The sequence below is a fragment of the Bidens hawaiensis genome, unplaced genomic scaffold, assembly GCF_021521415.1.
Source record: "Bidens hawaiensis isolate Kalapana, Puna unplaced genomic scaffold, B.hawaiensis_p1.1 tig00012255_1, whole genome shotgun sequence".
In the NCBI taxonomy this organism is placed as follows: Eukaryota; Viridiplantae; Streptophyta; class Magnoliopsida; order Asterales; family Asteraceae; genus Bidens; species Bidens hawaiensis.
Genome location: NW_027491993.1, coordinates 112212 through 129615, shown reverse-complemented (window position 1 = coordinate 129615; position 17404 = coordinate 112212). Strand labels below are relative to the sequence as shown.

General features: G+C 39.1%; 1 protein-coding gene and 1 pseudogene across 2 annotated transcripts; both read right to left on the bottom strand.

The window, feature by feature from the left end:
• Nucleotides 1–6255: 6255 nt before the first annotated feature.
• LOC143540490 (uncharacterized) lies at nucleotides 6256–7899 on the bottom strand. Its single transcript, XM_077033534.1, has 2 exons — nucleotides 6919–7899; nucleotides 6256–6567 (listed from the first exon to the last, which is right to left on the bottom strand). Exons 1-2 carry the CDS (start codon nucleotides 7867–7869, stop codon nucleotides 6493–6495), a joined length of 1026 nt encoding a protein of 341 aa, XP_076889649.1. The 5' UTR covers nucleotides 7870–7899; the 3' UTR covers nucleotides 6256–6492.
• Nucleotides 7900–12863: 4964 nt separating this feature from the next.
• Nucleotides 12864–15377, bottom strand: LOC143540489 (WD repeat-containing protein ATCSA-1-like; annotated as a pseudogene). The gene is made up of 8 exons (XR_013136600.1): nucleotides 15148–15377; nucleotides 14778–15035; nucleotides 14121–14280; nucleotides 13854–14029; nucleotides 13549–13765; nucleotides 13308–13458; nucleotides 13041–13219; nucleotides 12864–12966 (listed from the first exon to the last, which is right to left on the bottom strand). The product of XR_013136600.1 is annotated as a WD repeat-containing protein ATCSA-1-like (transcript).
• Nucleotides 15378–17404: the final 2027 nt, after the last annotated feature.

Genomic DNA, 17404 nt, shown 5'->3' with positions numbered 1-17404 from the left:
GTTCTAGCTTTTATGCACGGATGGCGCCAATGAAGAAACACTAACCGGACCCCGGGCAGATTACGGGTAACCTGGGGGTTAGATAGATGTTTCCCACGAGGGGTTAGACCCGGCAAAGATGGTTCTTCTGATAACCTGCAAAACAGACACCGTGAGCTCGTCACTGAGAATGGGGGGTTCCTCCTTGTGACCACCCTCCGGCGTGAGAATCAGACTAGATTGCTCTTTAAATATAAATGTATATTAAGAGATTGCTAGAGCAGATATCAGGTATAATATGATGATAATATGATAAGATGAGATGGTCATACCATTTGGGGTATTTATAGCCGAAGGTAGGTTTCCAAGGAGGTGTGGCCGGCTGAATAGTATTCCTGTTCTACCAACTGTGGCCTACGCACGTGCCCTGCTGGTAGTTGGTGGGTAGGCAGCGGCTGATAGTGACCAGGCCTGCTGTGTACTATTCCTTTTCCACCAACTGCCGGCTATGCACGTGGTATGACAGGAGTTGGTGAGTAGGCAGCGGCTAATAGTGACATACAGTACAGGAGCATGCTGCTCGCCATACTGTTGTCAATAAGCTGTCGTATCTTTGGTTAGATCTTTTGCCCATACCTTGTCAGGTACAGTACAGAAGATCTTCCCGTATCGTACGGACTGGCTTAGTTGGGCGGGAGTATTCCCCCTCCCGCCTTTGTGCGGGATTGTTCCCGGCTTTGCTCATTCCTTCAGGTGACACTGAATGATTGAGAGCTAAGTGCCTTGTGCGTGTAGCCTTGCTGCGCGGGTGGCCTTCCCTGATGGCTTGTATCCGCAGCTGCGGGAACAGGCAGAGTCCTTCACCATTGGGAGGCATTTCCTGCGGGAACAGCTTGCGTACTGCGCGTAAGGACGTCACGTCTCTGAGCAATGGTGGGATCCTGCGGATCCAGTTGGTTTCTGCGCAGACGTCCCTATTCAAGGTGAGTCTTGCGGGTCCAACTGGGCTCTGCTGGGACCTACCTCTTCAGAAAGTGATATGGGTGATTGAGATTGGTTCAAATTAATTAAAGAACAAAAAAGGGGTGAGAAATATCGTTCCTGCACACACGTCAAAAGTCAGTTTTCATAAACACGCATTGGTGCATAGTGGTATTTGGGGCATCCACAAAACAGATTTTCTGATGAGAAAAGACCCTAAGTGATTTGACTGATTTATGAATAACCATCAATTTTGTAGCAGTGATATATTTCTTATCTTGATATATTGATGCCCTTAATTAGCTTTTTCTAAAATACTTATAATTGCTCTGATTCGAACGGAGTGCTCTCCTTTAACTTGCCATGAATGATCACATGATTTATTTTGTAAAATTATGGAAATTAATTTATAAAATAGTCATGAACATAAACTAATTCATTTAATAACACATGTCATACTTATTTTTTATATTGATCTCACATGTTCATTGTTGAATGACTTGTATACTTTAATTATATGTATATTAACACTAAGTATTTCTCTCAAGTCTCATGCCTACTACTAAAACACTTTAAGTGGAAATAATGGTAGACGTGCCAAGTAATTAAATACTCTTATACTTGCAATATTCATATTTATTTATAGCTTTAAATATATGTCTTGTCTATTTATGGTTATAAATCATCTATTTGGCAAGTGTGGGAAATAGATAAAAATAAAAATTTGTAAGAGCTTAAAAATTTAGCTTTAGTAAACGCGTAAACCCTATGCACTCTTGTGGTACATATTTTTATTTATGTTACATAGCTTTAGAGACAAAAAAAATATGTTAAAATCAACAAAATATTTGAATATATTTATATGTCAATGAACATCTATCGCCTAAAAAGTTTTGTAGTATATAATAATCACCTATTTTTCAAATGTGTAGACTTAAAAATGGTATTAGAGACTCTTATACCGTTTTAAATTTAAAAAAATAAAAGAGATACGTAAGATTTGTTTATGAATTTTCCCTTACATTGGAGTTTCAACTTTGAACAACAAAGAGTACACTAGAACATTTAAGTACAGAGGTAAGCTAGAACACCTTTTGTTTTTTCTAAAATTACTAATCTATTTATTTTACAAATATAATTACGTATTTAAAAGTTCTTAGATAAAGTGACGAAACTTATACGAAAACATGAGGGTGGATTGACTTAATACGCATAATAACGTTTGCATGCATGACAAACCAAAATCTTTAATATATGTATCATGTATTAAGCTTTTCTTACGCGTACAGTTTTTGATTATGTGAAAATATCTAAATGGCAACTAATTCATATGACATGTCACATGAATAACATGTGTGATTTAGCATGTCAACGTCATGTGTAGCTAAAAATTATTATAAAAACACCCTATTAACCATTAGTCTAATATATATAGCATTAATTATTTAATTGCTTAATTAAGCATGTAAGAATGAATTATCATAGACAGTCAAACGTACGTTTGTAAAGAAATAACACCCGTAAATCGATTGAACAATCAACGCAACTTTCAGAGGCAAGTGATAATCAAACGCGATTTATAGTAGCGTGATTACAATATGCCAATATTTGATGAACTTGATTGAAGATCTGCGTTATATATCTGGCTATCACTACAAATATAGTCTGCTTTAAACGAATATAGGATAGTAGCCCATGATGATTAAGTAAATGATACATATAAAGGTGTTTCAAGTTTAAGCATTTCCTATGTTGTTCTAGATTAGTTAAGTCGGGCGACAAAGACCACCAGGCAAGAAGTTTCAACATATGTTACATGTGATTTCATAAATAGTATTAAGATGTTTGTTAAGATGAAGTCTCTTCTAAATGGTGAGATTTTAATAGGGGTGTAAATGAGCCGAGCCGAGCCGAGCCCGAGCTCGATTAGGCTCGATTTCGGCTCGTAAGTTCGCTCAATGCTAACTTCGCCTGAGTTAAGTTCGCTCAATGCTAACTTCGCCTGAGTTAAGTTCGCCGAATGCTTAACTTCGCCTAATGTTAAGTTCGCTTAATGTTAAGTTCGCTTATTGTTAAGTTCGCTTAATGATAAGTTCGATGGAGTTAGTAAATTAGAAAATAAATTAAAAACCTAATGAAAAATGTGTTAACTTACACAGAGCTCGAGCTCGGCTCGTTTCGAGGTCTATTTACAAAACTCGAGCTCGGCTGGTGAGTAGATTTTCAGGTTCGCGCTCGGCTCGTTCGCTATTTTATCAATTATTTTTTATATAATCATAAATTATTTTTATATATTTTTTTAATTTATTATATATTTTTTCTATTATAATTTTATGTATACAATAATATATATTATTTAGTTATTTTTATTTTTTTTCATAACATTATATATATTAATTAATAATTATTAAATAGATATTTTAAAAAATTATATAAATCGCAGACTGGTTTAGGCTCACGAGCCGGCTCGAGCTCGATAAGTGAAGCTCGGGCTCGGGCTCGTTTATTAAACGAGTTTACATGCAAGCTCGAGCTCGATTAAGCTCGGCTCAATTGAGTTTTTTAACGAGTCGATCTCGATCAGCTCGACTCGTTCGCACACCTAGATTTTTAGTCCCTTAGGAGAAAAAAAAATTATGTAATACTTAGCGGTATAAAAAAGAAGTATGTGATTTTATAAACTTAACGATTACAATTGTTATGGTATTAACCAAATGAACGAATAAAATAATTGGATACTTAATTATGAATACTTAAATGTTACATCAAACCTAAGAGGGTTTTAAATTTAGCAGATTATGTTTTGGACAATTTCAGATTTTCATCTACATCTTTGAAAACTTGAACAATACTATACTTACCAAGCCATAAAACAGTGTCAAACATAATCATTGAACACTCATGAAAATAATATTTAATTTTATTAAATACAATTTATAATGATCATTATACGCACACGCTTGTTTTCTTTTGTACTTCAAACTTTAGTATCCCATAAATGCAAGTTTTAGTGGAAGGTAATGAATAATATAAAACTTAAAAGGAGTATATTTGATGTGATCACTTACATGTAGATGTAAAGAATTAAATTAGGGTTATGTTAAATATACCAAAAAATATTCATATATATTTGAGTGGGATGCCGGCCATAAAGCGACAGAAGTTGTGGTCCCCACGTGGCAGAGAAAAAACCTGCTTTTAAGGATCCCTTCCCTCTTCATTAATTTTAAAGTCTTTTTCCCATTAAATGTCTACTTTGGTGTTTCTAATCCGTCCTTTAGGGGCCCACCTATGTAGTATTACATGCCAAAGTTGATATTTTATATGCAAAAAAAGTTGTGTAATTTATATACTTTTTAATTCTCTTAATTTTTTTATTCAAACATAATAACTCCCACACCACCTTCTATATTAATACAAAACTTTTATTTTGTATGAGAATTGCAATTGAAAATATAAGATAATTATGGATCTAAATTATATTGTATAACTAAAAAAATTGACGGATTCAAGAAGTTTAACATAATGTAATTTTTTTTTCCCAAAAAGTGATGTATTGTTTTGGATAAGCAAGTTATCGACTAAAACGTGAAAAATGAGTATCTGATACTGAATAACACGACTTCAATGTTGGTGTCTGCAACTTCAGCCTGTCTTCAGTTTACATGACTTAATGGTTTTAAAAGTGGTTGAATGTGAATTATAAGTATAAACATTCAATTTTAAACCACAATAAAAAGAAAGGTGAAACATTGTTGGTCACCGAAAAATAAGATTATTTTTATTGGTGTTAGTTTTTGAAGATGTTCGTAAAATCAGATATCATTGAAGACAATCCAATCTTTAATAAACTATTTTTGTTTAGATGTATTAAAGGCTTTCTCTTTGACAATAGACCACCAACCCTATCGGCATTTCGATTTAACAATTGATGTGCATAATGCTGCATTATTTTAATAACTATTAAGATTATTATTAGACTAAATGCCTCTTGTGTAACATGAATGCAACCGGCAAACCAATACCTAATTCATTAAGAACTAGATTAAGCTAATTAGAATACGTATAAGGTTAAGGATTGGTGTATGTGTCCTTTTCGATGGATACAAGATAATGCCTTGGAAAGTGGTTTGAATATGGATACGATGAACGTGTCTCTTTGCCTTGTATTTTCCTTTGCCCCTTTCACTTTCCAATGTCAAAACAGATGGATGCTTCACGCCTCTCTCTCTCTCTCTCTCTCTCTCTCTCTCTCCTTTAATACTTTTGTTGTTTTATAAAACTAAATGCATTGTCACCTCTGTTTTATTATGGGTTCTGTTAAATATACCAAAAATATTTATATATTTGAGTACTTTTTAGAAGACTAGTAATATTCATAATTGTATAATAAAATATTTAATATACTATTATTAATACTAGTATTGCAAAAAACTAATTACAATAGTCTTTAAAAAAACCTAATTAAAAAATAGATATTAGTAGTTTAAATAATTATTATGTAATGATTAGTAGTTATATTTAAATAAAATAGAATAAAAATGATGATTGATATGATTAGTAGTTGATTGAATGATTAGTAGTAGATTAATAGGGTTGACTTGGTATACCAAATAAAAACTTTTGGTATATTTAAAGCCCCCCTTAAATTATGCTTTATTATGTAATGATGAGTGTATGATTAAGTTAGATTGTGTATTGAATGTCCAAACCTACACTTTTGGTGATCATATTTCAGTTAATTAGTTGATTTTATTTCATTCTCAATCCGTACTTTAAAATTATGTGAGGAGGAATTGCAAATTATATGGTATAATTATGAGTGGTTGTGAGTAAATGAGATAGAAAATTTATATGGAAAAGTTAAATTTGGGGTTTCACTGTAGATACTGTATAATTTTTTAATACTTTCATAAAGTGGTTGTGAGTGAAAGAGAGGGAAAATATAGTGTTTTTTAGTGTAATTATATGATATATATGGATATAGGGTAGGGAACGGACTGGGAATGCTCTTAATCAGACAACTCATTTTTTGTTCATGTAATAATTTGTTTTATTTTAACCCCCCAATCAAAGACCAATTTCAAATTGTGTTTTTTGTTCATGTAATAATTTGTTTTATTTTAACCCCCAAATCAAAGACCAATTTCAAATTGTGTTCATGAGTCTTAAGTGATGCTAAATATTAACCATTATGTGTCATTACCATTTAAGATATGTATTTACGGATATCACTTTATCTTTGATTGGTACTTCGATGCCAATCAAAACCCAATAAAATTACATCTCATAAAATTTTGAAAATGTACATCTTGTATTTATAAACTTCAAAAATGGAACAATAAGAAACAAAACTTAAATTACATACGATTCGATTCAAGTGTTTTTACAAAGCATAGGAAGAAACCTTGAGAGCATATACAATTTGATTTCCCATATTTGTAATAAGTATTCTTTATTTATTTATATTTATTTGTTTTTCTATTTTTTAAGTTTGATGTGGTGGCCTTGTGGGGCAGTGGAACATGCATGCTAATCTGACAAATCCTCGCTGTGTCCGGCGTCGCCGGATCTTGGTCGCCGTAGCAGCTCAATCAGCATCTCCGTCTGTCATCCAAATCATTAACCATTAATTAAACACATAACACCACTACTAATATTATTATTCTTTATTAAACTCTTCCTTTTAATCATTTAATTTAATTTATTATTGCCTTACACCACATGATAACAAATATTAATTGTCATAATATCATAAAATAATTATCATAAAACACTATTTAATATGACCAACTACTACAAAAACAAGCCTTTCAATTGGTAACCATTATTTAAAGTAGGTTATATCAATTATTTAAAATAATTTATACAACAAGGTCAAATGGTAAAAAATAATAATATTATTATTATTAAATAAATAATAAAAAGTAACAACATGTTGAGTAAGTGGTCAGTTACCTTTTGTTTACCACGATTCGTACCGGACTGCAACAACGAAACAAGGGGCGGAATCGCCCCTTCCCGCGCCACCATAGTCCGGTACACCACACTCTCCTCACAAATCCGCAGCAATATCACAACAGCAATCTCCTTCTGCCGCTGTGACCCGACCTCAATAATCTCCACCAACACGGGAATCCCCCCTTCCTCCACCAACGCGGCCTTGGCCTCCGTGGTCGACACTAATAAACTCATCACGAATGCCGCTTTATCCACCATATTCGACACCAAATCCGCCATAAATTCCACCAACGGCTTCACTATCCCCGCCTGTACGGCCCAGGCCTTATTTTCCTTCACCGAACACAACGAATACAGCGCGGTGGACGCGTCCTTCTTTCCACGGATACTTCCGGTTTCTAAAAGGTTTACGAGCAACGGAATAGCTCCGGACCGTCCGATCACGGCTTTGTTCTCGTCGAGTTGCGATAACCGAAAAAGCGCACACGCGGCGTTTTCCTTAGCCGTTGATGTTCCGGTTTTCAACGCTTTCACGAGCGGTCTGATTGCTCCAGAAGAAGCCAACTCCTCTTTGTTTTCATCGCATAACGATAAGTTCAAAACCGCGGTGACTCCGTGCTCTTGAAGTTGTTGATCGGATGACGTAATTAACGAAATCAACGGTTTAATAGCTCCGGCTCTGGCGATTTTCAATCTGTTCTCCGGTTTGTTCTTTGCGAGTAACCGTAGCTCCATGGCGGCTTGCTTCTGCTCGTCAATTGAAGTGGATTCGAGGCCGGAAACAAGCTGTTCAATTAGCTCGTCCGAGTTTTCGGTAGCGAGTGAGAGGATTAGCCGGCGGCTTTGTGATGAGGTTGTTGAGAAGGCTGAGAACTCGCCGGAGCGGTCGCTGTTGCAGTCGCTGAAGGCCGTGGAGTCGTCGTTGGTGGCGGTGAAGTTTCTTCCCATGTACGAGTAATTATTATTATTATTGGATTGGATTTCGGTTTTCGTCATCGGAATTGGAATTGAATGAATTTGGAAGAGGTAAAGGAGAGGGTGTATACGGTAGTGATGATATTATTATTATTATAGAGGCGGTAAGAGGTACATCTGGTGGAGGGAATAAGGGGCCGGGCAGACACGTGCACAGTGTAACCCTATCTAGTCCCAGGACCAACGCCTAACACGTGCGGACCGTGTTCACTTGTTTTCTTTTGAAACGCGTTCATTCAAATTCAAAGCTAGTTGATAATGATATTAGGATTTAGGACATCTACTGTGTTCAAAAACGGCGGTCACTTGGTAGTTGGGTAGTTAGAATTCCTGGTTCACACCAGAGGAAACTTACCTTGTGACCGTATGCTAGATTAGCTGACACATAGACTAGTTTCGTAAGAGAAACCATTTTGTTCGACGCATATATGCAAACAATCGCAACCTTTGGATACTAGTGATAAAGATTGTGAGTGACTCATTGTCGTTAACAAGATTGTCCGGGGTAACTTCCTATAAAGTGTTCTACTCTTGCAGTAAAAAACGATATTAGTGAGAAAAAACAGACAATTTGTATAAGTGGTAAGATGCTATAAATAGCTAAATGCTATCACAGTCACTCCTATGTTGAAAGGGTTGTTGAATTTGTCAATTAAACACGTTATAATGAAATTGAGATTCCAATTCCAACAATTCTGGATATCCAACACATCAGGAGATGGAATTCAAATTCCATTTCCATTGAACTTTGTGAACCAAACACAGGAGGGAAATTGAGTATGTGAGGGGAGAAAGAGGAAAGAGAAGAGAGAGGGTGTTTTTATGAATTGTGAATGGCCAAAAGAGAAAAGCTTGGGCAAATGTCATGTCATCCGTTTTTACACCCCCTTACTGGTGATGCTCTTGTTGTGTTTCCTCATGATGTGATGATGTATTTGACTACTAGTTATCACACATTTGAGGGGATTGAGTACATAAGCATATATTAGGATTTGAGTGTGCTGTAAAACAAGAACATTGTTGTCAGTGCAATGGCTGGGGCGAAGACAAATGGTTAGTGGGGCCTTTCATTTGATTTTTAACTTTGAAAACAGTTAAATGGGTTGATATCGACTTGCGCCCTTTCATTGTGTAATAGGGTTGAAGACGAAATGTCGTTGTAAACAGTATTTGTCACCCATTAAATGGTATCTCACACGCATTTGAAGCCACAACTCTTGGCCATGTATGAGTATGACCTCAGGGTCTGTTGATGTCATGTTAACTAAATTCAATTCAACAACTTTCTAGTTTCTATTAAAACTAAAATTTAAATTAAAATGCTATTCAACACACAAATACATCAACAGCAAGCACCCTTATCATAAAGCACTATTGTCGAAGCACGAAATGAATCTAACCTGATCCATGACGATGTTTCCACGGATTTTCGAGATGAACGAACCACGTCTTGATCTTCTTCTCCAGCTGCGCCTGAGACTTGCGATGGCTTTTTGGAGGTGTGGAGGTGACTGCTAAGATATCCTGAGGATTTCTTGTTCACGGACACAAAAAAAGTGGTGGTGGCTCTTATTGAGCATGACCTCTAATAAGGAGGTGGAGACCTCCTTATATAGAGAGTCTCATGGCCACCATCATGGTACCCTAATGGGCCTAGCCCAATTAGGGTTACCTCCACAAAACCCCCTCAGCCCAATAACATTGTATTAGTCCATGTAATAAAATGAGCCAAACATAATAGATTTAGGGTCGTAGAACCGGGTTTTAGTACCATACCCCTACAAGCCCCCCAAGTCCAGTGTTGCTCCTGGGCGCGCAAGCGTCTAGGTGGAGCGCTGGACTTTATAAGGTGTGAGGCGGTTTTTCCCTTTCCTTTGGCCTTGTCTTTATTGTCTGAGTTTTGGGAGGTTTTCCCCGTGATGGTGACAAGCTGTAAAAATAATGAAGCCTGCGCGTGAGGCGGCTTACGAGCTATAATAATAGAGCCTGCGCGCGAGAGGCGACTTACGAGCTAAGAATAATAAAGCCTGCGCGCGAGAGGCGTCTTACGAGCTGAGAATGATATAGCCTGCGCGTGAGGGGCGTCTTACGAGCTGTAGCATAATAAAGCCTGCGCGTGAGGCGTCTTACGAGCTAAGAATAATAAAGCTTGCGCGCGAGAGGCGTCTTATGAGCTTTGAGAATAATAATTGAGCTGGCGCGTGAGGCGGCTTACAAGCTGTGAGTAATAAAGCTTGCGCGCGAGAGGCGTCTTATGAGCTTTGAGAATAATAATTGAGCTGGCGCGTGAGGCGGCTTACGAGCTGTGAGTAATAAAGCTTGCGCGCGAGAGGCGTCTTATGAGCTTTGAGAACAATAATTAAGCTGGCGCGCGAGGCGGCTTACGAGCTGTAAGTAATAAAGCTTGCGCGCGAGAGGCGTCTTATGAGCTTTGAGAATAATAATTAAGCTGACGCGTGAGGCGGCTTACGAGCTGTGAGAGTAATAAAAGCTTGCGCGCGAGAGGCGTCTTATGAGCTTTGACAATAATAATGAAGCTGGCGCGTGAGGCGGCTTACGAGCTATAAGAATAATGACAGCTTGCGCGCGAGGCGTCTTATGAGCTGTGTGAATAATAAAAGCTTGCGCGTGAGGCGTCTTACGAGCTATAATAATAATAACAGCTTGCGCGCGAGGCGTCTTATGAGCTGCATGAATAATAAAAAGCTTGCGCGCGAGGCGTCTTACGAGCTATAAGAATAATAACAGCTTGCGCGCGAGGCGTCTTATGAGCTGTGTGAATAATAAAGCTTGGCGCGTGAGGCGTCTTACGAGCTATAAGAATAATAACAGCTTGCGCGCGAGGCGTCTTATGAGCTTTGACAATAATAATGAAGCTGGCGCGTGAGGCGGCTTACGAGCTATAAGAATAATGACAGCTTGCGCGCGAGGCGTCTTATGAGCTGTGTGAATAATAAAAGCTTGGCGCGTGAGGCGTCTTACGAGCTATAAGAATAATAACAACTTGCGCGCGAGGCGTCTTATGAGCTGCATGAATAATAAAAAGCTTGCGCGCGAGGCGTCTTACGAGCTATAAGAATAATAACAGCTTGTGCGCGAGGCGTCTTATGAGCTGTGTGAATAATAAAGCCTGCGCGTGAGGCGACTTACGGGCTGTAAGAATAATAACAGCTTGCGCGCGGGGCGTCTTATGAGCTGTGAATAATAAAGCTTGCGCGTGAGGCGTCTTACGAGCTATAAGAATAATAACAGCTTGCGCGCGAGGCGTCTTATGAGCTGTGTGAATAATAAAGCTTGCGCGTGAGGCGTCTTACGAGCTATAATAATAGAGCTTGCGCGCGAGGCGTCTTACGAGCTAAAAGAATAGTAACAGCTTGCGCGCGAGGCGTCTTATGAGCTGTAATAATAGTGGAGCTTGCGCGTGAGGCGGCTTACGAGCTACTTTATGTCCCGCGCCACGTGCAGACGTTGCATGCGCGTGCGCGTAGACTTTGGTTTTGTGTTATGCGTCACGCGCAGATGTTGCATGCGCGTGCGTGTAGACTGTGACATGTGTGAGCATGTGTGATATGCGTGAGCATATGTGATGCGTGAGCATATGGTATGAGGATTCCCAACCCTTAAGTTTGGCGCGTAGCCATATGGGATATTATGAGGATTCCCAACCTTGAAGTTTGGCGCGTAGCCATATGGGATATTATGAGGATTCCCATCCTTGGCGCGTAGCCATATGGGATATTATGAGGATTCCCAACCTTGGCGTGTAGCCATATGGGATATTATGAGGATTCCCAACCTCGAAGTTTGGCGCGTAGCCATATGGGATATTATGAGGATTCCCATCCTTGGCGCGTAGCCATATGGGATATTATGAGGATTCCCATCCTTGAAGTTTGGCGCGTAGCCATATGGGATATTAGGAGGATTCCCAACCTTGAAGTTTGGCGCGTAGCCATATGGGATATTAGGAGGATTCCCAACCTTGAAGTTTGGCGCGTAGCCATATGGGATATTAGGAGGATTCCCAACCTTGAAGTTTGGCGCGAGGCCTGATGCGCACATGCACGGCGATGAAGTGGTGACTCGTGTGTGCGCGTGCATGGCGGAGGTCTCTTGCGCAAAGCCCAGATGGTGGTTTCCGCGGAAGCACATGCACGGCTGTGGAGTGAGAATCCGCGGGTGCGCGTACATGGCGGCGGAAGTCTGATACTTTCTGGATCTGCAATTTTAGAGTCAGATCTGCAACTTTAGACCTAAAATCCAGGTCTGTATTCTAGACCTACATCTGTAAATCGGATCTGGACAGATCTGAAGCCTGGAGCAGATTTAAAACCATCACAGATCCGGAGACCTGATCATTCGAATCAGGCCGTTTCTTTTTGCACAGATCTGGAAGCCTCTTTTAGATCTATGGATCTTTTTGAGCTTTAATAGAACAAGCCTTGAAGCCTTTTTCTGTAAAACTTCCAGATCTGGGTTTTTTCCTGGGAGAGATCCGACAGCCGAGATGAAGATCGAAGGGTAGTTTGTTGCCGTCCCACGGATGGCGCCAATGTCGAAGCACGAAATGAATCTAACCTGATCCATGACGATGTTTCCACGGATTTTCGAGATGAACGAACCACGTCTTGATCTTCTTCTCCAGCTGCGCCTGAGACCTGCGATGGCTTTTCGGAGGTGTGGAGGTGACTGCTAAGATATCCTGAGGATTTCTTGTTCACGGACACAAAAAAGTGGTGGTGGCTCTTATTGAGCATGACCTCTAATAAGGAGGTGGAGACCTCCTTATATAGAGAGTCTCATGGCCACCATCATGGTACCCTAATGGGCCTAGCCCAATTAGGGTTACCTCCACAAAACCCCCTCAGCCCAATAACATTGTATTAGTCCATGTAATAAAATGAGCCAAACATAATAGATTTAGGGTCGTAGAACCGGGTTTTAGTACCATACCCTACAACTATGTATAGCATACAACTGATTAATCAAACCATAAAAGTGGGATTGTAATATCTGCAAGGAAATCAGTCACTCCAGTTATCCTCATCAACTGCAGAAGGCTGCTCAGTTCTACCACATTCATCCTGCAACATGTCAGAAACCAAACTTATTAACAACTTAACAATAATTCAACCTACAATTACAATACTGCATGTCATACCGCATCATCAGAAATCAACTTGAGAGGTGACCATACAAGTATTTGTCTGTCATTACCACCTGTGTACAGTTCCTGATCATTGGTGCTATAGCAACAACAATTTACATTCTCATAGTGTCCTTGAAGTGTCATCCTACTCCTCCCTGACCACACATCAAATCCCTAAACATCCAGAAAACATGTTTAAGACTTTAAAAACATATAAATATTCATTTTCACTTTCTTGTTCTACTCTTCTTAAGCAACATACTTTTACAGATGTCATGCATGGAAGAAAGACGATGCCTGAATCCTGAGTCACAGCTAACTGTATTGCCTTGCTACTTTGCAGACGCACCATCTCATAGTGCACAAGTTGCACCCAGATTGTATGTCCCACAATCTTAATCTTGAATCAGATCCTAGAAATAAAGCATATACCCAAGATAAGAGAAAATTGAAAAGAAGTATATTGTTCGGAAAGATTGTTCATTGTGCAAACTGGGCTGAACCTGCACTTAGAAGATACATGCCGTCCTCAGTTGCTTTCAGTCCCAAAACCGCACCATAATGAGCAGTAGCTCGATCTTGACTGGTCAATAATCCAGGATGGAGTCTCTGTTTACCAGATCCCTTTGTGTGTTTGAGAATCTTGCTATTACTGGAGTGCTTGGAGCTACTTCCAGAACCTACTTTTCTCTGTGGTGTTCGGGCCTTAGATGTTGAAGCCTAACAGGATCAGAGGCCATAATGATATTTTTTCAACGTGTAACAAGAATGGCTTTTTATTGTAAAGGTGTTGATGAAAAAAGTCAACCTTGGTAGCTGAAGGGTAAATTAGAGGTGGACGTCTTCCAAGCTGAGAGTGCGATTGATCCAAAACAGAAAAACATCCTGCGCGTCTAATGTCCCAAAACCGTATTGCTCCATCACAACCGCCCGTCATTAATATCCACTCACTAGAAGTTGACCACTCCACTGACATTACACCATCTGCCATCAACAGAATAATGATAACACGAGCTTTCAGATCCATGTGTATAATATGCTTAAATAAATAACCTAAAATATAGCATCAGCATACCACGATGACCAGATAACGTGTGAGCAAACGCCCCTGAAGCCATATCACAAAGCCGAACTTGAACATCTTCAGTTGCAGCAGCAATAAGCATGTGAGACGTGGCTAACGATGACATTGCAGTTCTGTAAACCTTTCCTGGCAGTTTAAAATCCATCACCACCTGTAAAGAACAAAACATTACAACAAAAGTTCAGTTTGAAAAGCACCATAGTTATTAAAAGCCCTCGCTTGTTGCGCCTAAGCCCATTTTCCAGGCGAGGCTGAATATATATGCTTCTAATTCCTACTTCGTAGGCCCTCACTTCTTAAGTTGATGACACCTCAATTGGTATTTATAGCGTATCAAGAACAATGATCATTTGCTATTTATTACTTTCGAAATTTTGGTACTTTGAACATTTTGTTATACAAGTTTTAGAATTAAGTTTTAATCTTCTAGATTACATTAAATGTTATATAACAGCTTTTGTTTATTTTTTATAAAAAAATAGATTCAATTTTCTAATACACAATATCTTTTATTTTTTTTTATTTAAGTGCGTGTTTTTTTTCCGAGGCCCTCACTTTTTTTTGCTCCTAGCGCGTTTGATAACTACGAAAAACACATGACCATTAACAACAATAAGGTATTAACAAGAAGTATACACACACACACACCTCTGTGGTATTGGTATCCCAAACCTTGATGTGATGATCATACGAACCGGTGACAAAAAGACCGGTATCAACCGGATACCATACAGCGGTGGATATGGCATACTTATGCCCGTTTTGGTGGTGCTTGTCAACTAGTATAGGCTTATGCTTAGCAATCAGACCACCGGCTTCGTACTCTGTCGGCCGTTGGATATCGAAAATAGCAAGTGATGCATCTGATGCTCCGGATAACAAATACCTCCCCTCTGTCAAATCAACCTGATTTAATGATCAAAAAAACTGACCACCACCACAACACAGAATAATAATAATAATAATAATAATAATAGTAATAATAAAGAGTATAACAATAAATTGAATAAATAAAAACCTGGAGAGAATTAATGGAGGCACGGTGAGGAGAGAGAAGCTCTTTGTGATTGGAGAGGTGAAGAGAGGATGATCGATTGGACCGAATACGGTTGGTGAAGGAATTGGGGCGTAGTTGACCCGATTCTCTAGCTCCGATCTGCTTCCACATTCTCCTCGCATCTTCTTCTTACGAGTACCTTTGATGCTGGTTGGTTGGCTGGCTTGAATACGAAACTGATCTGTCTGATTGATTGATTGATAGGAGGAGTTGTTAATTTGAGGAATCAATGAATGATTTTGGTGGTAAGGCAACAGAGAGACTAACGTGAGCAGCAGGGGGTTTGTAGATGAAGACGGTCGTTAGTTATGTGATTCTGGAATAATGGGCCGAGATAACCCCACATCAGCTACCGGGCCATTTGGTTGACTCAAGTTGTCGGTGACTTTTTTCTTTTTAGGCTACCGGCCCACCTCCGAACCCAGTTCCAAACCTATGAAGCCGCAATCATTGGCACCTTGGCTTATACCAGTTGCTAACACACTTCCAAACCCACTTACTTGAACTTGAACATTTCTACTAATTAACTCATCTTGAGTGGGTATTTTGTTCAATTCAGCCCTCCACACATGGATTTGACACTTAAACAGAACCCATTTACACCATTTCATAACAAAAAGATTGCTCACAACCCGACTTGAGGTCATTAATTTCTTAACATACTTTACCGAAAACTCGCTTAATTTCGTAACCCATTTTACCAACTTGAGGCCAAATGTTACATATGTTACAATAGGGGGAATTTCGTATGTTCCCTTAAATGTAATAAATGTTAAATTTTATAAAGCATAAATTATCATTAAGTAACGTATAATCATCTTATAATTTGATGTAAGTAAATATAAACTTAATCAATAAAATTAGCGACAATGCTGTCGTTTTACCCTGACCTAAAACTACTAAAGAGTAGGTGCAAACGTTGTAGTACAAGTGAAATTGATACGGATTCGTATTAGTGGAAGCTAGAAAACCTAGCTTGAATAACCCTCCTTCAGTCGGCCGAAAGGAGAATACCGAACAAGAACCTGTTCGTAAGGAAAAAGAGAATAATCTTTCTTTGAAATAAATTGCATACCATTCCCACCTCTTATTACAATGTTAAATATAAAAACTAAAGAGATAAACATAGAAAAAATCCCAACAATTAAGGAAAAGATATAAAGTCTAAATTTTAAACAATACTTAAAATAAATGGTTGGAATGGGTCTAGATAATAACTCGATGGTCCAATGCTAGCCACGAATTATGACCGGCCCAATACTTGTATGATTGAGGTCGGGTGGTTCTTCATGCGTATCCGGATCCGTATCATCCTCCCCCTCTAAAAAAGGACTCCTCCGCGAGTCGTCTTCACCCTCCGCGACATAAGGAGAGAGGTCAGCAACGTTAAAAGTGCCAAACACTTTATAATGGCCGGGGAGATCAATCTTGTAGGCATTGTCATTGACGCGCCTAAGGACACGAAAAGGACCATCAGCCTTGGGGTGTAACTTCCCAAATCGTCCTTGAGGAAACCGTTCACAGCGCAAATAAATCCAAATCAAATCACCTTCATTAAAAACCACCTTCCGTCGATGTTGATTTGCGCGCGCTTGATATTGTAAGTTGTGCTTAACAATCTGCTCACAAACCTGCTCATGTGGTAACTTGATTTGCTTTGCCTGTTCATCTCCCTCTACGCTAAAGTACTCAAGCTCGAGAGACGGTGCCAGGTCAAGTGGGGTAAAAGGGTTTCGGCCATACACAACGAAAAATGGACTTCGACCCGTAGAACTATGATTGGACCGATTATATGCAAACTCGGCCTGTGTCAAGGCAAGATCCCACTGTTTCGGATTATCCCCAACAAGGCTTCTAAGTAGATTACCCAAGCTTCTATTTGTGACCTCCATTTGACCATCCGTTTGAGGATGGTGTGAACTACTAAACTGCAGTTTTGCGCCCAAACGTTTCCACAACGTTCGCCAAAAATGGCTAACAAACTTGACATCCCTATCAGATGTAATCGTCTTCGGAATCCCATGCAACCAAACAATTTCCGTAAAATAAAGACGCGCCACTTGGGAAGCATCATACGTCTTAACACAAGGAATGAAATGGGCCATTTTGGAGAACCGATCGACAACAACCATGATTGAATCTTTTTTGCACTGAGTGAGAGGAAGACCCAACACAAAATCAAGACTGACATCCTCCCAGGGACGAACCGGGGTAGGCA